The 17,742-nt window shown below is 37.9% G+C and overlaps 1 protein-coding gene across 3 annotated transcripts in view; it reads right to left on the bottom strand.

The window, feature by feature from the left end:
• Positions 1 to 17,742, bottom strand: part of AP3B1 (adaptor related protein complex 3 beta 1 subunit) — a 291,241-nt gene that overhangs the window by 193,424 nt on the left and 80,075 nt on the right. For 2 of the 3 annotated variants that reach the window (XM_019532203.1, XM_019532206.1), the window contains exon 7: positions 8,147 to 8,329. The exons of the other annotated variant lie outside the window; for it this stretch is intronic. In XM_019532203.1, the coding sequence (XP_019387748.1) occupies positions 8,147 to 8,329 (183 nt within the window). The remainder of the gene's footprint in view (positions 1 to 8,146; positions 8,330 to 17,742) is intronic. 3 annotated transcript variants of the gene reach the window in all.

The raw sequence follows: 17,742 nt of genomic DNA, 5'->3' as shown, positions 1-17,742 counted from the left end.
GCCGCAAGGGGTACACTGATCCAAAAAGTTTGAAAACCTCTGCACTAGCAGATATAAGCTATAAGAATAAGCTTTTCTGGAAAGGGACTATCTTACATACCATAAGCCAATCTTAGATCCATAACTACAACTCCTAAACAATACCACAATACAAACAACAACACATTTGATTAAATTAGAATGTAAGATCATATTACTGTGCAAGATAGAAGAACTGAAAATAGTTTAATTAGGTTACTGTGCCTAAACACATGGTTTATATGTATTAAATGTTTGCACATGGCTTATAAATGGAGAAAACTTTGTTATTGTACTTATAAAAATGCTATGAAGACAACAGACTTTGCTCTGTCAGTTCCTTTCCACCACTCTCAAGGGACACCATTTATATGGGATGCAACCACCTGATGCCAGTGGATGATTCCCTGCTCAATGATTTAGACCACGGGTTAGCAACTTATGGTCCTGAGGCCAGATCCAGCTCTCAAAAGATCTGAACATGGTCAGCAAAGCTTTGATTTAGCATGGGGGATTGGTTTCGTGGAGCTGCACCATGCTGGCCCTCCACTGCAAAACCTGGTACTTTGCAGCAGATGAACTCAACCTTGCTACAGAGGTGCAGGGAATCTAGCAGCCAGCCCCTCAGAATCACTGATCACCAACTTGACCGGAATGGAAAAGGACAGAGTTCAAGAGACCCCCCGCCCTGCAAAACACACACACACACACACACACACACACACACACACTTCCAATTTATGGACCTGTTCTGTATTTTATCTAGGCAATACACAAAATAAGACTTTTATATATTAAAATAAATCTTGGATTGTATTCTACAAAATGTCACAACAAACTAAGGGTACAACCTCCTGGAAGATTTTTCCTGTGGTTATGGTTTGGGCTATGTGTTGACATCATTAATTTAGAATAATACTGTCTTGTTATTATTTAGCTGAGTGATTCTTAACCAGGGTGCCAAGGCAACCCAGGGTGCCATGCGGTGTGAGGAGATAAATGCAGGCTCAGATTCATCCCTGCTCAGCCCCTCTACAAGGTGCTAATAAATAAATTGGTGCTAATAAATTAAAATTTTGAAACAAGGCCCTGTTAAATTTACAGAAGTTTTGGAAGGGTGCGTGTGTCTAAAAATGTTGGAGAACCACTGATTCAGCTTAACCCACTGTGGAGATATATTAAGCTGATCAAGAGCAAGATGATTTAAGGAATAAATGGCAAGCCTTTTAGACACTAGAAAACAAGTAAGATATACAGAGGAAATTCTCCATCACAGTGTTCATCAGTTGAACTGAAAATTGTGCATCACAAAAGATTAAAAAATGCTAACAAATTTCTTACTTGGAGCAAAAATTAGACCTCTATCATTATGTAAAGCTACATTGCTCTAAAAGAGAATCTCCTTGCAAATGAAAAGTTTTTCTGATTTTATTTTGATTTCTAAGGTTTCCAAAGATAAAATAAAAAAATTCAAAATGTTAAAGCATTAGTGAATTAGTTGATCCAATTTAAATGAAAAAAATCGTATGTTGCTCAGAAAGTAAGGTAAATTTTAAAAAGTAAGAATGCAAATCTGCATTTTAGCAGTCTTGAATTTATTAATCTGAAAGGTTTAATTTCCATTTTCCTGCATCAGCTTTATTTATAAAATGTCATGCCCTATAAATATGCTGTTATTTTCTATAGTCAAGCACCCTCTTAACAAATCTTCTCATTAATATGTAAATTTAAAGTCAATCGGTCTTCTTCCTGACAGCGCCATGAATTCCTAGTGCACTGTATAATCGGCTTTGACTTGGCATCCACTATTTATCATCAAAGATGTCAGTTACAAAAATTATGGAAAATGCACTGCAATTGATATGACTGCAATCTACTTTGTCAACACTTAATTGTTCCTCAAATCATACATTTACATATAAACAGCCTAAATACTGATCTATAATGATGCAAATAAACTAAATTAAAAATCTCTTCTACAACACAAGATGCCTTACTGTATGATGTGTTCATTTGAGAGCCTATTGACAAAGGCATGCATTTCAACTAATCGCAAAAAGGTATTCCTACTAATTTAATTGCTGAATAGCCAGAGAAAACTAATTTTGCATTCAAGCACATGAACATGAAACAAAATGTTATCTAAACTGTATTACTGAGAAACATTTTTAGGTTAACTTAGGCAGTAGCCTGAAAAGCAGCTTGCACTCCTATATTAACATCACTTTTACAGAATAGCCATAACACACAAAATTATTCCAATTAACTGTTCGGTTAAAAAAAAAAACCTACCCAAAAACAAAATAAAAAAGCAGAAGCACATAAACAACTCCCTTTCCCTCCAAACCTCACAGATGTATGTGAAAGTCTTAGGCAAAGTAGATCACTACTCCATTTATTTATTTGAAGTGCAAAAAAGTTTCTTGGGTGGAATGCAGACTACTCTCTCTTTTTACTTCTATCCACACCCATAATAAATATTCAGTCTTGAGTGTGAGGACCTGACTATCTCATTACCTAGCTTCTTGTTTATTTTAAGCAATTTTCAGACAAACTACTTTACTGCAAAACAATTTTACTTAATTTGATTTAAAATGAAAAATAGGAAGTCCAGACAATTTGTATGCTATTTTTTAAATCAAATGCCTCTATTTGACAGTGTTAGTCACTATGTTTTTATTTTTCTAACCTTAAAATAAGCGAAGAACTTAATATGACAAGAATTAGTGAATCCAGAGCCATAAGAAAAGTTTCATTTGTTAGCCTTTTATCAAAATACTTGTATTTGTTCTGGTCATCACAAACAGATTACAGACCATCGACTCAAAATTTCCAAAAAGAAGCAAATATATTTTTGTATCAACAAATTATAGCTTTCATTATTGGCACTTATGACAATGATGCACAATGATGTCGAGCTCTAAAAAGATAGTCACTTTCATACTTATTGCTAACACCTGGGCAAAACTAGTTGAATTTTGGGTGCCTATATCTAGCTATATGACCTTGCTCAGGCTACAGGAGTTACTTTTTTGCTAGAGATACAAACCAGGTTCATGACAAATGATCAAGAAAAAAAAATGCTTACCATAATTTCAGAGCCCCCTCAACTGAACTGCTTCAAGGTAGGCTTTTTCAGTCTAGATAAGGATTATCAGTTTGTGTCATAAGCAGGAACAGTTACTGAGATGCAATATTAATGAAGAATATAAAAAGAATTCCTGTATACTTCAATGTGCCTCTTCAACAAAAAATGGATTTACGTGCTCCTTCAAGTCAAGCAGAAACCTAGTTATCTTGACTCCAATCATGGAAACACTTGAACCTAGTTTAAATGCAATCTGCATGTTCTTTTTGAGGGTTTCTTTTTGGTTTGTTAACACTTATTTAACTCAGTTGGCAGATATACCATTTTTTCCCAAGTTCATGTTAAGGGTTTAGATACTTCCCAATATGGATACCTACATCAAGCAAGGAAAGCACCAACAAAGAGACGAATAGTAAATTTGCATTCCCCTGATATATGCAATATAAAAAAGTTGAGCACAAATAATTTCTACCCTGTTATGATCAATTTTGAGAGACCAGATGGAGAGAGACAAGAAAAGAACATTAAGAAATAATTTGTTAAGTAAAAGCAACTGCAGATGACTCCTTGGGCAAGTAATCTGAAGGTTCTTCATTCAAGCTAAAGATTTTTTATTAAAATTGCTCAAAACGGAAGTGTGGAAATTGTGGGACCTTCACATAATATGAAGAATACCCTTTGAATGCTACTATAATAAAAATATAATAATACTATACTACTACAATAATTTTAGAAAAGCAATAGTAAAATCAGCTGAATAGAAAACTGCAACACTAAGTATTTGTGATAACAACGCATCTACATACAGAGGAACTCCCATTAGTATACTAAATTATAAATATTCAAAACTATGACTATTAGAGTTCCTCTCATTGCTTCAGCTACACAGAAATTTCTGCCAAACATTCTGTTTTTTCCCTCAAAAGATCTCCTTTGAGATCAACCTTTCTAGGATGCATTTGTCACCTATGGTCTGATTCTGTTCCATTGTGGATCTGATCTAGCTAGGGAACTTGCTAGAAATATGGTTCACTGTACAGCAGTGTGAGATTACTTGGAGGCTGACTTATCTCAGCCTCAACCTAACTGCATTTAAAATGTTTTCTCCATAACACACTTTAAAACTTTCAAATAAGAAAACCTCAGGTTTATATTATAGCCATTAATAAAGCCATGACCCTGTAGTAGAAAAGGCAGCCGTCATGAAGCTTGGGGCTCTAGCAAGTATGAAATGTTAGATGGCTTTACTTTTTCTATTCCTACTTTGAGAGTATATCAGTAATGTGTGCAGCAAATTTAGTACACACTAAATTTAGTAGAACTTTTTCTGTTTAATGAAGTGGGTAGCAGAAATTACATATTATTATTGAAGCACTCTAGTGCATTATTTTGGACAAAAGTAATTATTTCTCTGATTTACAATTAGACTTCAATATTTCTTCACAACATTAGTTGAAAGATTATTTCTTATAGGGGACTACCTATCCCAAAGTTTTAATTTAGCTACTTTTAATGAACGATGACCCCCAAAATTCAGTTCAGTATTTCTCTCTCAGAAAGCTGAAAGAGTTCACTTCCAATTTTAGTATTATTCAGATACATTCTACCTTGCCCCGCTTTAACTCTATGACAGCTTTGATTCCAGCCCACATCTCTGGCTAAATAACAGCAAAATGATTTTTACTCATCAAAAGACGAGGGAGAAGATACGGATTTTTTAGCTTGGTTGTGATCATTTCATAGATAGTAAGTATGGACTATTTTTTCTGCCTTTTTAACTACGATATAAAAGCCAGATAATGCAAAAAATATTGTTCTTATAGGTACATTATAATGTTGTCTTTATTTTTACATCCAGACTTTTCCATACTAAAAGGGTAGACAAAATAAGCATAATATTCTATTACACCATTATTAAGGCAGTGATTTAAATGAAGTTTCTAAAATAATTATACTTTCAACTGGCAGAGGCAGCATTCAGCAAAAGAGTACCAGAGAGGGGCATTAAAATCCATGAAACTATCTACACTACCTCCTTCTCTACAGAGCCTAACTTACAGGATGACAGAAAACCAAAAAAAGATACCTCCAGTTTAGCTGTAAACTGGTGAGGACATGCAGTGCATGGAAGTTAATGAGACAGAAGAATCAGCTTTAGAATGGTGCTTTCCCATTAGAATGGGCCTCTGACAGTATCCTCACTTACTAAAGAACAAAGAACCTCAATCATACTTACCCAGCTAAATAAGGTTAAACTGTTTGTATCTAAAAATATTATATAGCCACCCTGTACGAAACTTAACAGTGGATTTTGAAGACCACCCTCCCATAACAGATATTTCATACTACAAAGCACAAAGAAATTGCAATAAATAACATGATTAGAGATGCCCATGTTATACGCTTGCTTCATACTACTTAAATTTTGACAATATTTTTTTTTATGTAGTAGCCAGCCTTTAGAGTTGCATATGATTGAACAATTAAAAGGACAAGTAAAATACAGAAAGCATCACAGGTTTCTTGTACGCGATGCTTTTCTATGCTTTTTGTTTGCACACTATTCTTGTAGACACACATGGAATAAGACTCTTATTAGAGAAAACCAGAGAGAGAATTAAATAACATAGCATTTCTCTCTCTCCAGTATCAAAAAAAGATCCAATACTGGTTCTAAGTCAGATGTCAGAAAGGTTTATTGTCAAATGGTGGTTCTGTAACTTAAACATATGGAAGACATTAAAACAATTAGCATTCCAATAAATTGATATTCATGACTGAAATTAAAAGATACCCACATGCGAATGAGGTGTATTAACAGAGCTAGGGCAAACATTTATATGTAGACAAAAGTAATAGAAAAACAGAGTATAGACTATTTTTTAGCCGTGATGTTAACATGGCCTATGGCCTACTATATTATGCACACAAGCACACACACACACAAGCGTGCACACACACCCACCCACACACACAGTGTAAAAAGCATCTTTAAAACCAATGACATATTATAGTATGAAATTAATTCAAGTTGAAGATGCGTAAAGAAGTATTAAAGTCAAAGGGGGGTAGTGTCCAATTTAAAAAAAAATGCATTTCAACAGCAGTATTGCTACTACTGAACACCTCGCATTTCAAAAATACCAACCCCACGTTTTGTAATATTCTTTCCAGAAGTACTGCATTTGTTTAGTTTACTTATTCTTCAGAAGTAAAGGTCCAAATGGACAACCTTTTACTTCCATGGCTGCACCCACTGGCCATCAGCAGATGCTGCAAAGGGAATGGACCAAAAAAGGCAGGCTCTAGGACCCTGGAGACGCTGCCTCTGCTGCAGCAGCAAGAACAAAATGAACCCAGCAGGCAATAGGACCCTGTGGACCCCTCTGCTGCTGTGACTAGAGCATGCTCCCAATTCCCTGAGCTGTTACAGGCTGGATCCAGCCCACAGGCTGCCAGCTCCTGGCATACGTCACTAGCTTTTGAAGTTCTTTGTTTTTTGGGGTTTTGTTATTAGTCAGTAATTAAAGATGGACAATAGGGCTGTGCAAGGTTTCAGTTGCTGATTTGATTCGGAAGAGATTTGGCCTGATTCGGCAGCTGAATCTCCGAATCAAATCAGGAGACCTGTTAATCTCTCCAAATCAAATCGGAAGCCTCCAATTCAATTTGGAGAGATTCGACGATTCAGCCATAGACACAGCTTTATATGTTTTTTCTATGTACCTCAAAGTACCAGGCATGCCTTGTGAATGCTGAAATGGTGGGGCGGATGGAGCACCCACGGGAGCGCAGGACAGTGTCCCCCCCGCATGCTCAGCGGCGGACCCAGAAATGGACCAGAAGCATTTCTGCTCCACTTCTGAGTCTGCCACAAAGCGTGTGATGGACCCCCCTGTGCCTCCTGCATCTGGGGGAGGCACCCGGGGTCCTCCCATAGCCAATGGCCAAACTGGGGAGGTGCAGGGCGGGTTCCCTATGTTCTCAGCTCTGGACCTGAAAGTGGACTGGAAGTGCTTTTGGTCCACTCCCACTGGAGCCCCCCCACCCCCATGGGATGCTCCATCTGTCCTACCATCTCAGCTTTCACAAGCTGTGCCTAGTACCTCGAGGTATGTAGAAAAAAAACATATAAAGCTGTGTCTATCACTAAATCACTGATTCTCTGAATCAGAATTGAATCTTCAGATTCAGATTCGGCTGAATTGAAATCGGGACAGTGATCTGAATCAATATATCGAATCACTGTCCCCCAAATTGGGCTGAATCCAAATTGAATACTGCCTACTTCGCTCACCCTAATGGACAACTGTTTTTATACAAGGACAACACATTAATGTAGCACTGAAAGTATATAATCTATTTAAGAGAAACGTTTATACAAACTGTATTCTAAATTTAAGTTTTTATGCATATGTGACCACCACCCAAAATTCTTGTGCTTCACTAACATACAACTTCTCTTGTTCCCAAAACATGAATATAGCATACTGATGGAGTATCTAAATGGATAAGTATCACTGGTCATAATTTTTACACTACTTAATGTGATACAACATTTATGCACACACAAAGTTTTAAAATAACAAGGCTTGAAAAAATAAAGAATTTACCAAGTTGGGGAGAAAAGCCTTTAAACAATGAAGTCAGTATTGCTGCTAAAACTTAGATTTTAGCAAACAGTTTTTCTAAAGTCTAATCAGACATGTTTCCATAAAATATGGAGAGTGGAGACATTAACATCAGTCAAGTTCACAGCTTCAGGGAGAGTGCTCAGCAAACGGGGACACAAGCATACAAGAACGAACTAGATAGTGATATGCAACTTAGAAGGAATACTCCTTAGGCCACCACAAAGCATGGACGCTTTTCTGCGCAGAGAACTTTAGAAGCAAGGATGTTTGCACCTGCCTTTCTACAACTAGCATCTGCATTATGAAAAACTTAAAATGTTTAATTTTATCTTCATAAATGACAATGTATCCTCGACTACTTCTGTTATCAGGAATGTTAAGAACAAAAAAGGTGATACAAACTTACCTCTTTCCAGGGGCTCTCAAACTGCGTACGTGCATACCGAGTTAACATGTGAATGATAACAATTTGCCCCCATTCCTCCACATCGACCAGCAAATTACAGAGTTTTCGATAGTTCTTGTGAATCAGGTCAATTCTATCTGGGCACACTTCCTCAAAGGCCATCACAACGCTCCCGGCTACCAACTAGAAAACAAAATGATAAAAAACACTCAGTTATTCTCTTTACAGATGTTCTAAAGGAAATATTATGAACTAACACAGGCAATTGTAATATCCTGAAGTACTGTATACCAATTTTTCAAAAATCTTCAGAAAAAAAGACTCTTAAAATTACATAAATGGTATCTTTGTTTAAAATGGATCTGGTTAAATGCATTATGTACTACATTTGCAAAAAAAAAAAATAATAGTTTTTGGACATTCTTCTAGGACACAGAAAACTGTAACTGTATCATTAAATCAATCATAGAATCAATGAGTCAGAAGGGACTTAGACAGATCATCGAGTCCGACCCCCTGCCATGGGCAGGAAGGAGCACTGGGGGTGGCAGGGGTCATAAGACCCCAGCCAGGTGCCTATCCAGTCTCCTCTTGAAGATTGCCAGGAAAAGTGAGAGCACCACCTCTCTGGGAAGCCTATTTCAGTCTCTGGCCACCCTTACAGTGAAGTAGTTCTTCCTAATATCTAACCTAAACCTATCCTCTCTCAGCTTGTGTCCATTGTTCCTGGTGACTCCAAGGGGGGCTCTGGTGAACAGACTTTCCCTGAGTCCCTGCTGCTGGCCCCGATAAGGTTGTAGGCAGCTACAAGATCTCCTCTTACTCTCTTCTTGTGGAGACTGAAGAGATTCAGGTCCCTCAGCCTCTCCTCATAGGGCTGGCCACGGAGGCCCCCAACCATATGAGTGGCCCTCCACCTTCACCTCCTTATCTCTGAAGGCATAAGAGCAAAAAGAATTATAACTTCAATGAACTTTTTTAAAAACCAGAAACTATACACTTTGTAATAATATGTACATCAATTTGCTAATAATACAAAACACCAAAAACAAAAAGGGATGTGCTTGAAATGACCTCATGGGAGCCACTTATTAATACTATATGACAAAATTTAAAGGGGAGATTGGGAATAACCCTAATAAAATCCAACTTTCCTCCAAGCTGCTAAATTTAGCTGTGTCCAATGCAAATTACCTCTGGGATTCAAAAGGAATCTTTCCAAAGAACAAATTCTGTACATTTCAAATATACGAGATGTTTAAACATTTCCTGCAAATGGCATGCCCCGGTCCTTCTACAAACTGTTCAGTCCTCCTCCCACCTTCACACCTAATTTAAGCATTACACACATCAAACACTTAGACGACTGATATAGTCTGCAATTTTTCAAGAATATAATATTTATATTTCCAAGATGTGTAGAGAACATCAATTTTTCTTGCCATGTGATTTTGACTTTTTTTTATTACAAAAATAACTTTGTTTTTCTAGGAATATTAAATTAATAAATGTTCAAGTCCCTAATATATTATTTGTGTATGCATGGTCCCTCTTGCCTAGGGTTTCTTATAGGTTAAGTAGAAAACCTTCCATTAGGGCTTCTTGTTGAAATATCAGCAGCAAATGACACTACCAAGGACAAGCTTCCAAGACAAGCAACATATGTATTCCATACTAACGTTTCTAAACGTAGAATTTCTAGGCTTTTAAAGAAATAGTTTTGTAATACCTTTAAATTGGGGCTCTAGAAACAATAAAGGCTATTGGCATCAGCTTCATTTTATGTTAAAAAACAGAATAGGAAACACCTTATAGCATATTCTGCTAGGAAGCATCAGTTACCCACAACATAAGGACTTGTCACTGTGTGTCAAGAATTACTATTCTTCCTTTCCTAATTGCTTTAATTAAGATTTGTTTTGTGTCAAGGTACATGTTAAACTAAATAACTAACAGGATGAGACTTCTATATGGAAAAACTGATATGTATGCAGTTCGCACTCACGCAATACAGCTTTCTGGCAGCAAATTAATGTCATATTCTATCTGTGCACTGGGGATCTGCATTTCAACCTCTAAAATTTCCCCAATGACTTAAAGTAAGCAATTAAATAGAAATACAATTTATTGAAATGGCACTTTTTGAGAAATATTAAATACAATGATATTCATATGTTAAATTTTCTCCTCCATATTTGGCTGACATTTGGTTTATTAGTATGCACCCAACATTACAACTGAAAGAAAACAGCTTAGAATATAGTCTTGCTATTATGCTAAACAAGTCTCAGATCCTGTGGGGATTTTATGAATTACCAATAAGTATAAACGTGAAGTTGCATTTATTGTCTCCAGCCCTGTCCACGTACTGGTACCTGCTGGTCCCAGCATGTAGGCAACTCATTCCAGAAAGCAAAGCACTGATTATTTGCAAGACCTAAACAACAATACATTATACTTACCATAATTTTCTATTTCCTTTGTATCAACTATAGTAAAGGCAATTAAGCTTATTTCAATATTTTTATTCTAGTGTGCTAGATTTTCTTTCACGAAATGTACTTAGTTTCTAGACAAGTTAAACAAATTAATCTTGTAGTTTAATTTTCTGCCTAGGATTAGTTAATACCTTTGCCATCTCTGACAAATCATTACATCCAGATAAGGGAAGCACTGTATTTACTTTGAAAGCTAAGATGGCAACAAAATACTTGGATCTAGCTTAACTAGATGTTTCTCTAAAATGATAGGAACCCATTTTTAAAATCTGACTAAATCTTGCTCCGATAGGTATTTGGCAGCTAAAACAGCTGGGTTTCAAAAGGCTATGCAACCAGCCATCAGAGCTTATGCATAAGTTGAAGTCAAGGTCTCTTGGCCACTTTACTTGCAAAACTAGACTCAACAGTGCCTATCATGAGGTAGGGAAGTTGAGAGAGTCGATCCTGAAGCATGCAAATGGGGCAGTATCCATCTTTGTACCTGTTCCACAATCAGTCATAAGCAACAGTCACAGCAGATTTGATGGACTAAGCACCTTTTGCAGCACCTAATATAATGGATAGAACTTTACCTTTATTTTAATAAATAATATTTTAAGTTACAATTAGATGTGAAGAAATATTTACCTGGAATGTTCAGCACTCAGATATCACTTAATTACTCAAGCCTGCTACCACTATAGTCTCTTATGTCTGATACCACCATAACAAAGCACTTATTTTTTTAAAAGAATTTAATCATGTACCATGAAATGCAAAATATATGCTGGATAAGTGCATCAGGTACTCTGTTCCTGTTTCAGCTCAAGATCCCATTACCCAAGTTATTCAGTACTTGCTGTATGTTTGCACACAACTTCATAAATTTTCTTAAGAGTAAAAGGAAGAAAACATTCTCCAAAATTAAGTTCTTAGTATTAAGGCACGTGTAATGAAGTACTTGCAACAGATTCAAAGGTATAAGGTAGCAAAGGGGTGGAGGGGGGTATGTATCTAAAAAGAAAAATATCACAGAGTGGTCCTTTTTATTATTGTTTCCTAGTTAGCACTAAACACTTCCCCTAAAGTCTGATGCTACTGTATATCTAAACTTCAGAGGAACAGCTGATAATCTTAGTTTATTAAATGCTCAATATTCCATAAAAACATTTAGAATTAAAACAAAATGATCCAATCAAAATATAAAACCAAAAAATATTGGTTTCCAAAAAACAGTCAGTTAATTTCCATCTCACTGTGTCAATAGTAGCTTTTTGTATGAAGAGAAAAAATAAATCACACCAACAAAACTAGCAATGAGCTCATCAAATTCAAATGCAGCTTTCCATTTATGTATTTTTTATATTAAAGCAATAAACATGGTTCATTTGTCTTCCACCGGTTGCCACGTTTTTCTGTGCTGTTGCTATGAACTTCAACCATTAGCTGCGCTCCAAGGTAAACTACATGAACCATCAACAAAAGTGACACCCAATCTATGGAGTTCATATTTTCTCCAGATTATCTATGCTAGTTGACAAGCCAGTAATGAAAAAAATCACACTAAGCAAATGGTTCCTCTAATAACAATAAATTTTCTATAAAATTATGAAGGGTACCAAATGTTTCCTTGCATCTATTTTGTCATGAATTCTAATTAACGTTGCAAAAACCGGAGAGTGCTGGGTCATCACAAGAAGTGCATCAAGGTTTGATTGATAATATGGTGTAAGTTGGCCTAGGCTGCCAAGATTCTTCTCTCAAATTAATGGCCATTCCACCTGCCCTAATCATACAGACCAAATGATATTCCTCCTCTTATTTCAATTTTCTGGAGACACAGAAACTGGAAAAGATCAGTCATTTATCTTCTAATAGCTGGATAATAGATCTATCACAATAAAACATCAGCACAAACTCAGTAATTTTTTTTCCACAACAGTAAAGCTTTTACCAACATTAAATCAATAACTTATGAAAACACTGACTTACCCACACGTTTTGGCTCCGAACAAAAACATTAACTTACTTAACAGACAGACATTTACAGGTAAAAAGTAAAGTCCATCTTTCCTTTCTGATTATCCCCAAAAGTTATTATTTTAGACTAAAAGCTTTGTATTCTTATCACAAAGACATCACCATTTAGAGGATCATTTTCAAAAGTTAGAGGTATAAATTCCAAATCATCTAAGCTTTGTGTAGCAGCCAGGTAGTCTGCAAAAGCGACTTTCAGTGGAACATACTACATCCAAGCAGGAAATTATATAAATTATAGTTGTAAGACCTAAGAGAAAACCCTCATGCTACAACAGTAGGAGTAGGGTATTGTAGATTTTTTTTTTGGGGGGGGGAGAAATCAGGGAAGAGTGGAGAGGGGATGTTGTTTCTTTGTTCTTAAATACGTAGAGTGGGATAGCGCAACATGAATACAAAATATTAGGGAAAATATTTTTTAATAACAGTCTGAAGAAACAAACCAGTTGCAGGGACTATAAATCCTGACAAGATAGTTTGCAAAAACTGAGGGCCTAGTTCAGATCTTTCCTAAATTTACAATGGCTGTAAATGACTTCAGTAGAGTTAGTTTCAATTTACATCACTAACTAAAGACAAGAATCAAGATAGAGTTTCTGCTGTCAGCAGGATTTTCCCCAATACCAACTCTCAGGAATGCTCAAGTCATGAGTATACACAGAGACACTAGATTGAGGAAACATGCAATCAACTATAATTAAGCACTTTAGATATAACCCAACCTGGCAGACAGCAGTCTTTGTCAATTTTGAACTACACTGTTTTCAGGCTACTACTTTCATTGTAAGCGTCACTGTGGCCTTCACTGTGGGTGACGACATGCAGTTTGGGGCAAATAATTTGACTAACCTTGACAAAGCAGTCCATTCCAGACACATGGTTTGGGTTTTGGAACACCTTGGAAAGGGCTAACAATGGTGAATAACCTTCCGGTGGTGGAAGAACTGGCTTTCTGTTACTAGGACAACTGATGCTGAAGGACTCTACAAGCCTGAAGGGGTGGGGCCATAAAATCCAACAAAAGCCTTTGAAGAAGGGTGCAGTAGTGGGCAGGAGGAAGACCATTTTAAAGAGTGGGAACTTCTTAGAGCAACTGATCAGACAACTGCCACAAGTAAAAAGACCAAATTAAGTAGACAAAAAGGCACAAAGGGGCTTTCTAGACCAAGGATACTGACAAAGACTCACAGGAGGAGAGATTAGGTTTTCAAATTTTTCCAAAAATCTAACTTTTTGTAAGTTATATTAAGAGTCTTCAGTTAAGCAAGTCCTTGGATATTAAGAATAACTTCCTAATTATGAGGGTGGTTAAGCACTGGAACAGATTATCTAGAGAAGGGTAGAAGCTCCATCCTTGAAGGATCTTACGAATTGATTAGAAAAAATACTTGAAGAGCAGAGGACTGGACTTGGTAACATCCCAAGGTCTTTTCCAGCTCTATTTTTCTATGATTTTTAGTCCTTTCCTAAGTCTGTACTACTTGCTTTCCTTTCCCATCATTCTTGAATGAATAACTAGGAATCAGAAATATGAATAAACATTGTATGCTGCAGAAGAGTCAATAGAGCTTTTGTAAAGGAAAACTGTGACTCACCAATCCTCTGGAGTTCTTTGCAAATTTCAACAAGTGCATGAATAAGTGAGATCCAGTTGATCTTAAAAAGGTTTTGACAAAGTCCCTCACAAAAAGCTCTTAAAGAAACTATGCTGCCATGCGATCAGAAGGAGGATTGTATCACAAACTGAGAACTGTTTAAAAGGCAGGAAACAAAAGGTAGGACCAAACAGTCAATCTCCACAGAGGAAGGTAAACACTGGAGTACCCCAGTGTTCTGTGCTAGGACCAGGGCTGTTGAATATATTCATAAATGGTATGGAGACAACAGAAAATAGTAAGATAGCAAAGTCTACAGAGGATACAAATCATTCCAGGCAGTCAAATCCAAAGCTGATGAATAAGGCTAGGGACAGAAGTTACACATAAACCGGTTTAAATTATCAGAAACTGGTTTAAACCTGTAACAGAACATAAGATCAGTTCACATAAACCAGTTTCAAAATGGCCAAAACTGGTTTAGGATAAATCTGTTTGAATGTATTTCTGTTTGATTTAGGTCAAACCAATTTATGGAAATTCTGTCCCAAACCCCTACCTGGTTTAAATTAAACCAGAGTCCTTCAGCATCCCAGCATGCTTTTCAGCCCTGGGCTGAGCTGAACTGTGTGGTCTGCTCCAGACAGCAGGGCTGGCCCTGCCCCTCTGCTCTCTAGCCACAGCAGAGGTGGAGGTGTGGCCAAGCATGGCCCCCTGAGGCAAGGGGAGCAGGGAAGAGTTTTATTCCCCACTTTCCCTACCAGGCAACTGCAGCTGGGGTCTGCCTGGCCGGGGTGTAGCAGCCCGTCAGGCATTTCCTCCCCTCACTGCTCAAGCTGGCCCCTCTATGTCTGCCCTCAGCAGTGCCCACAGGCCAAGCCAGCTCAGCCCCGCAGCCCCAGCCACACAAGACCCCGGCAGTCCCCATGCCCAGGAGGGGAAACAAGAGAGTTTAATCCCTGCCCGCTCCCCTTCGCCTGAGGCACTGCCTGAGATGTCTGGCTTCATGGACAAGCCTGGCAAGGGCTGCTTCCCACCCCCTCTCCAGGCACACCCTACCTGGGGTTCCTACAGGCCAAGGTGGGGGTTTAAACCGCTCCCTACTCATACTTAGCCACCTGCCAGGGGCTAGCCACAGCCCCCACATCAGTTTCCCACCAGCCTTGCAGTTGCTGAGGAAGGGTAGGGGAGGGCTGCTCTAGCATCCCCCAGCTTCTAACCTGAACCACTGCAGGCACATGGCTGAATTTCCAGAATCAAAAGTGAATGTCTATTCACTTGCAAATCGGTTCAATCTTTCCAGGTTGGACTAATCTGCAAAGATTGAATCAATTTAGACTCAGGCTTTTTGAATGTCTGCCCCTAGCCTTAGAGTTATAGGAACAAAATTGAGTGAGGGAGCAATAAAGTGGCAAATGAAATTCAACCTTGATAAGCATAGAAGTAATACACATGGGGAAAGAAAGATCTTGATCAAAATGTAAATCATTGTTACATCCTTATATAAAGCAAGGGTGACCCATATTTTGAACATTGTGAGCAGTTCTAGTCACTCTCTCAAAGGATGAAGTAGAACCAGAAAAAGTACAGAAAAGAGCAACAAAGGTTCTCAGGAGCAGGGAATAAATTTGACATGAGAAATGACTGAAAAAAACTAGGGGTCTTCAGCTTGGACAAGGTGACTGAGGGGGAACTTTAAAAAGATTTATAAAATCAGGCAAGGTACAAAAAAGGTGATTTGGGAATATTATTCACTACATTTCCTAATAAAAAGAACTAGAGCACATTCAACAAAATTATCAGGCAGAATTCACCGCTATAAGTTCCAGTATAACTGGGTACAAAAAGGGATTAGACAAATTTATGGAAGATAGATCCATAAGGGTCTAGTAAACGCAACACTCAGAGATGTTACTGCAAACATGTATAAGAAACAAGAACAAACAGGGCTAAGAAAGAATGGTCCAAACCTAGTATATCAAGCAGAAAAAGAGCTGGGAGCTAAAGAGAAAGTAAGTGGGTGGGCAGCAGAAGTTCTTCAAAGCATGAAGGCTACTAGAAAGACGGACAATGAAACTGTTCAGCCAGTTGTGACAAAGGAAGGAGCAGGAAGTGCATACTCCAGGAAATACAGAAGCATAAGGAACTGTGGCCTCTGCTGCCTTCCTCCACCTTTCCTGCACACCAAGGCAGCCCTGTGCCAGCCCTCTCCATGCACCCCCCATACACATGCACGCACACACACACACACACACACACACACACACACACACACACACACACACACACAGATCAGTATGCTGTCCTGCAAGTGGGCAGGAGGGCTCATTTCCTCAGTGGGGGAATGGATTAGTACATGTTTGGTGGGGGGGGTGGAATTTACAAACACATCCCTTCCCACTTTGGATGTAAGAGTAAAGTGTGCTGCCAATTTTAGACAAAATAAAGTCTCCAGTCAAAGACTTATACCTACAGTGAGAGGGTGCATGCAGACAATTACTTGAAGATGAAGGAAAAGAACAAGAAGTAGTAATAATAATAGCAGTAGTAGCTGTCGCTGCTGAAAAGATTTCCTGTGCACTGCAGCCCCAAACAGAGGGGAAATCCAAGTAAAGTGCAGGAACAGGCAGAGTAGGAGACAGACTTGGACATAGGCCCTGTAGTTCAGCACAGGTTCAAGGTTCAAGCTCAGCTGCTACTAGGGGTAAAATGTGGAGATTTACAAAACAGACAGTAGTAGGTATGGGCTTGCATACAGTCTTACGGTCAACCCTAAATAGCAGTGTAGACATACCCTTCAAGTCTGAAAGGCAAGATAGGTAATAAGTCGGCAGACTGAATGCACATACAGCTTGTAACCTGTATAGTTAGAATCCTTTTGATGCAATGAGAAGATTTTTTAAAGTTCTCCTCCTCCTATAATACAATAAAAAGGGGATTTTTAATCCTACAATATTACAATAATTACTATTCACAACATTACAAGACACCTATCTAGGGCTATTATAAAATAAGGAGTAGGCAGAGACTGCACTAGGAAGCACCTTAGAAAAATACTTGTTTTCTGAAGCAAAAAAAATACATCTAAATAGTTTCTGAAGCAACTTGAATGCAAATATTTTGAAGCACTCAATAATTAAAAACCCAGTACACATAAATAATACATCTTTGTTAACAGCTCAGATTTTCATTCAAAGTTAGCCACATTAAAAGCCAACCAACTGTTTACATGTCCTCAGGAATAATAATTTATACTTCATGTTTTTTGCATCTTCAACAGAGAAAAAAAGCCAGATACAAATAATGCTAACCTTTGTGAAACGTTGTTGGAAGAATAGTGATCATTACAATTACCTGATCAGAAATGAATGAAAAGATTCTTTCATAGGTTTCATAGACATTAGGGCTGGAAGGGACCTCGGAAGATTGAGTCCAACCCCCCACCCAAAGGGCAGGAAGTCAGCTGGGGTCATAGGATCCCAGC

The sequence above is a fragment of the Crocodylus porosus genome, unplaced genomic scaffold (genome assembly GCF_001723895.1).
Source record: "Crocodylus porosus isolate Cpor-Errol unplaced genomic scaffold, CroPor_comp1, whole genome shotgun sequence".
Classification (NCBI taxonomy): Eukaryota; Metazoa; Chordata; order Crocodylia; family Crocodylidae; genus Crocodylus; species Crocodylus porosus.
The sequence above is the reverse complement of the archived record's forward strand: the minus strand, read 5'-3'. Positions and strand labels throughout refer to the sequence as shown.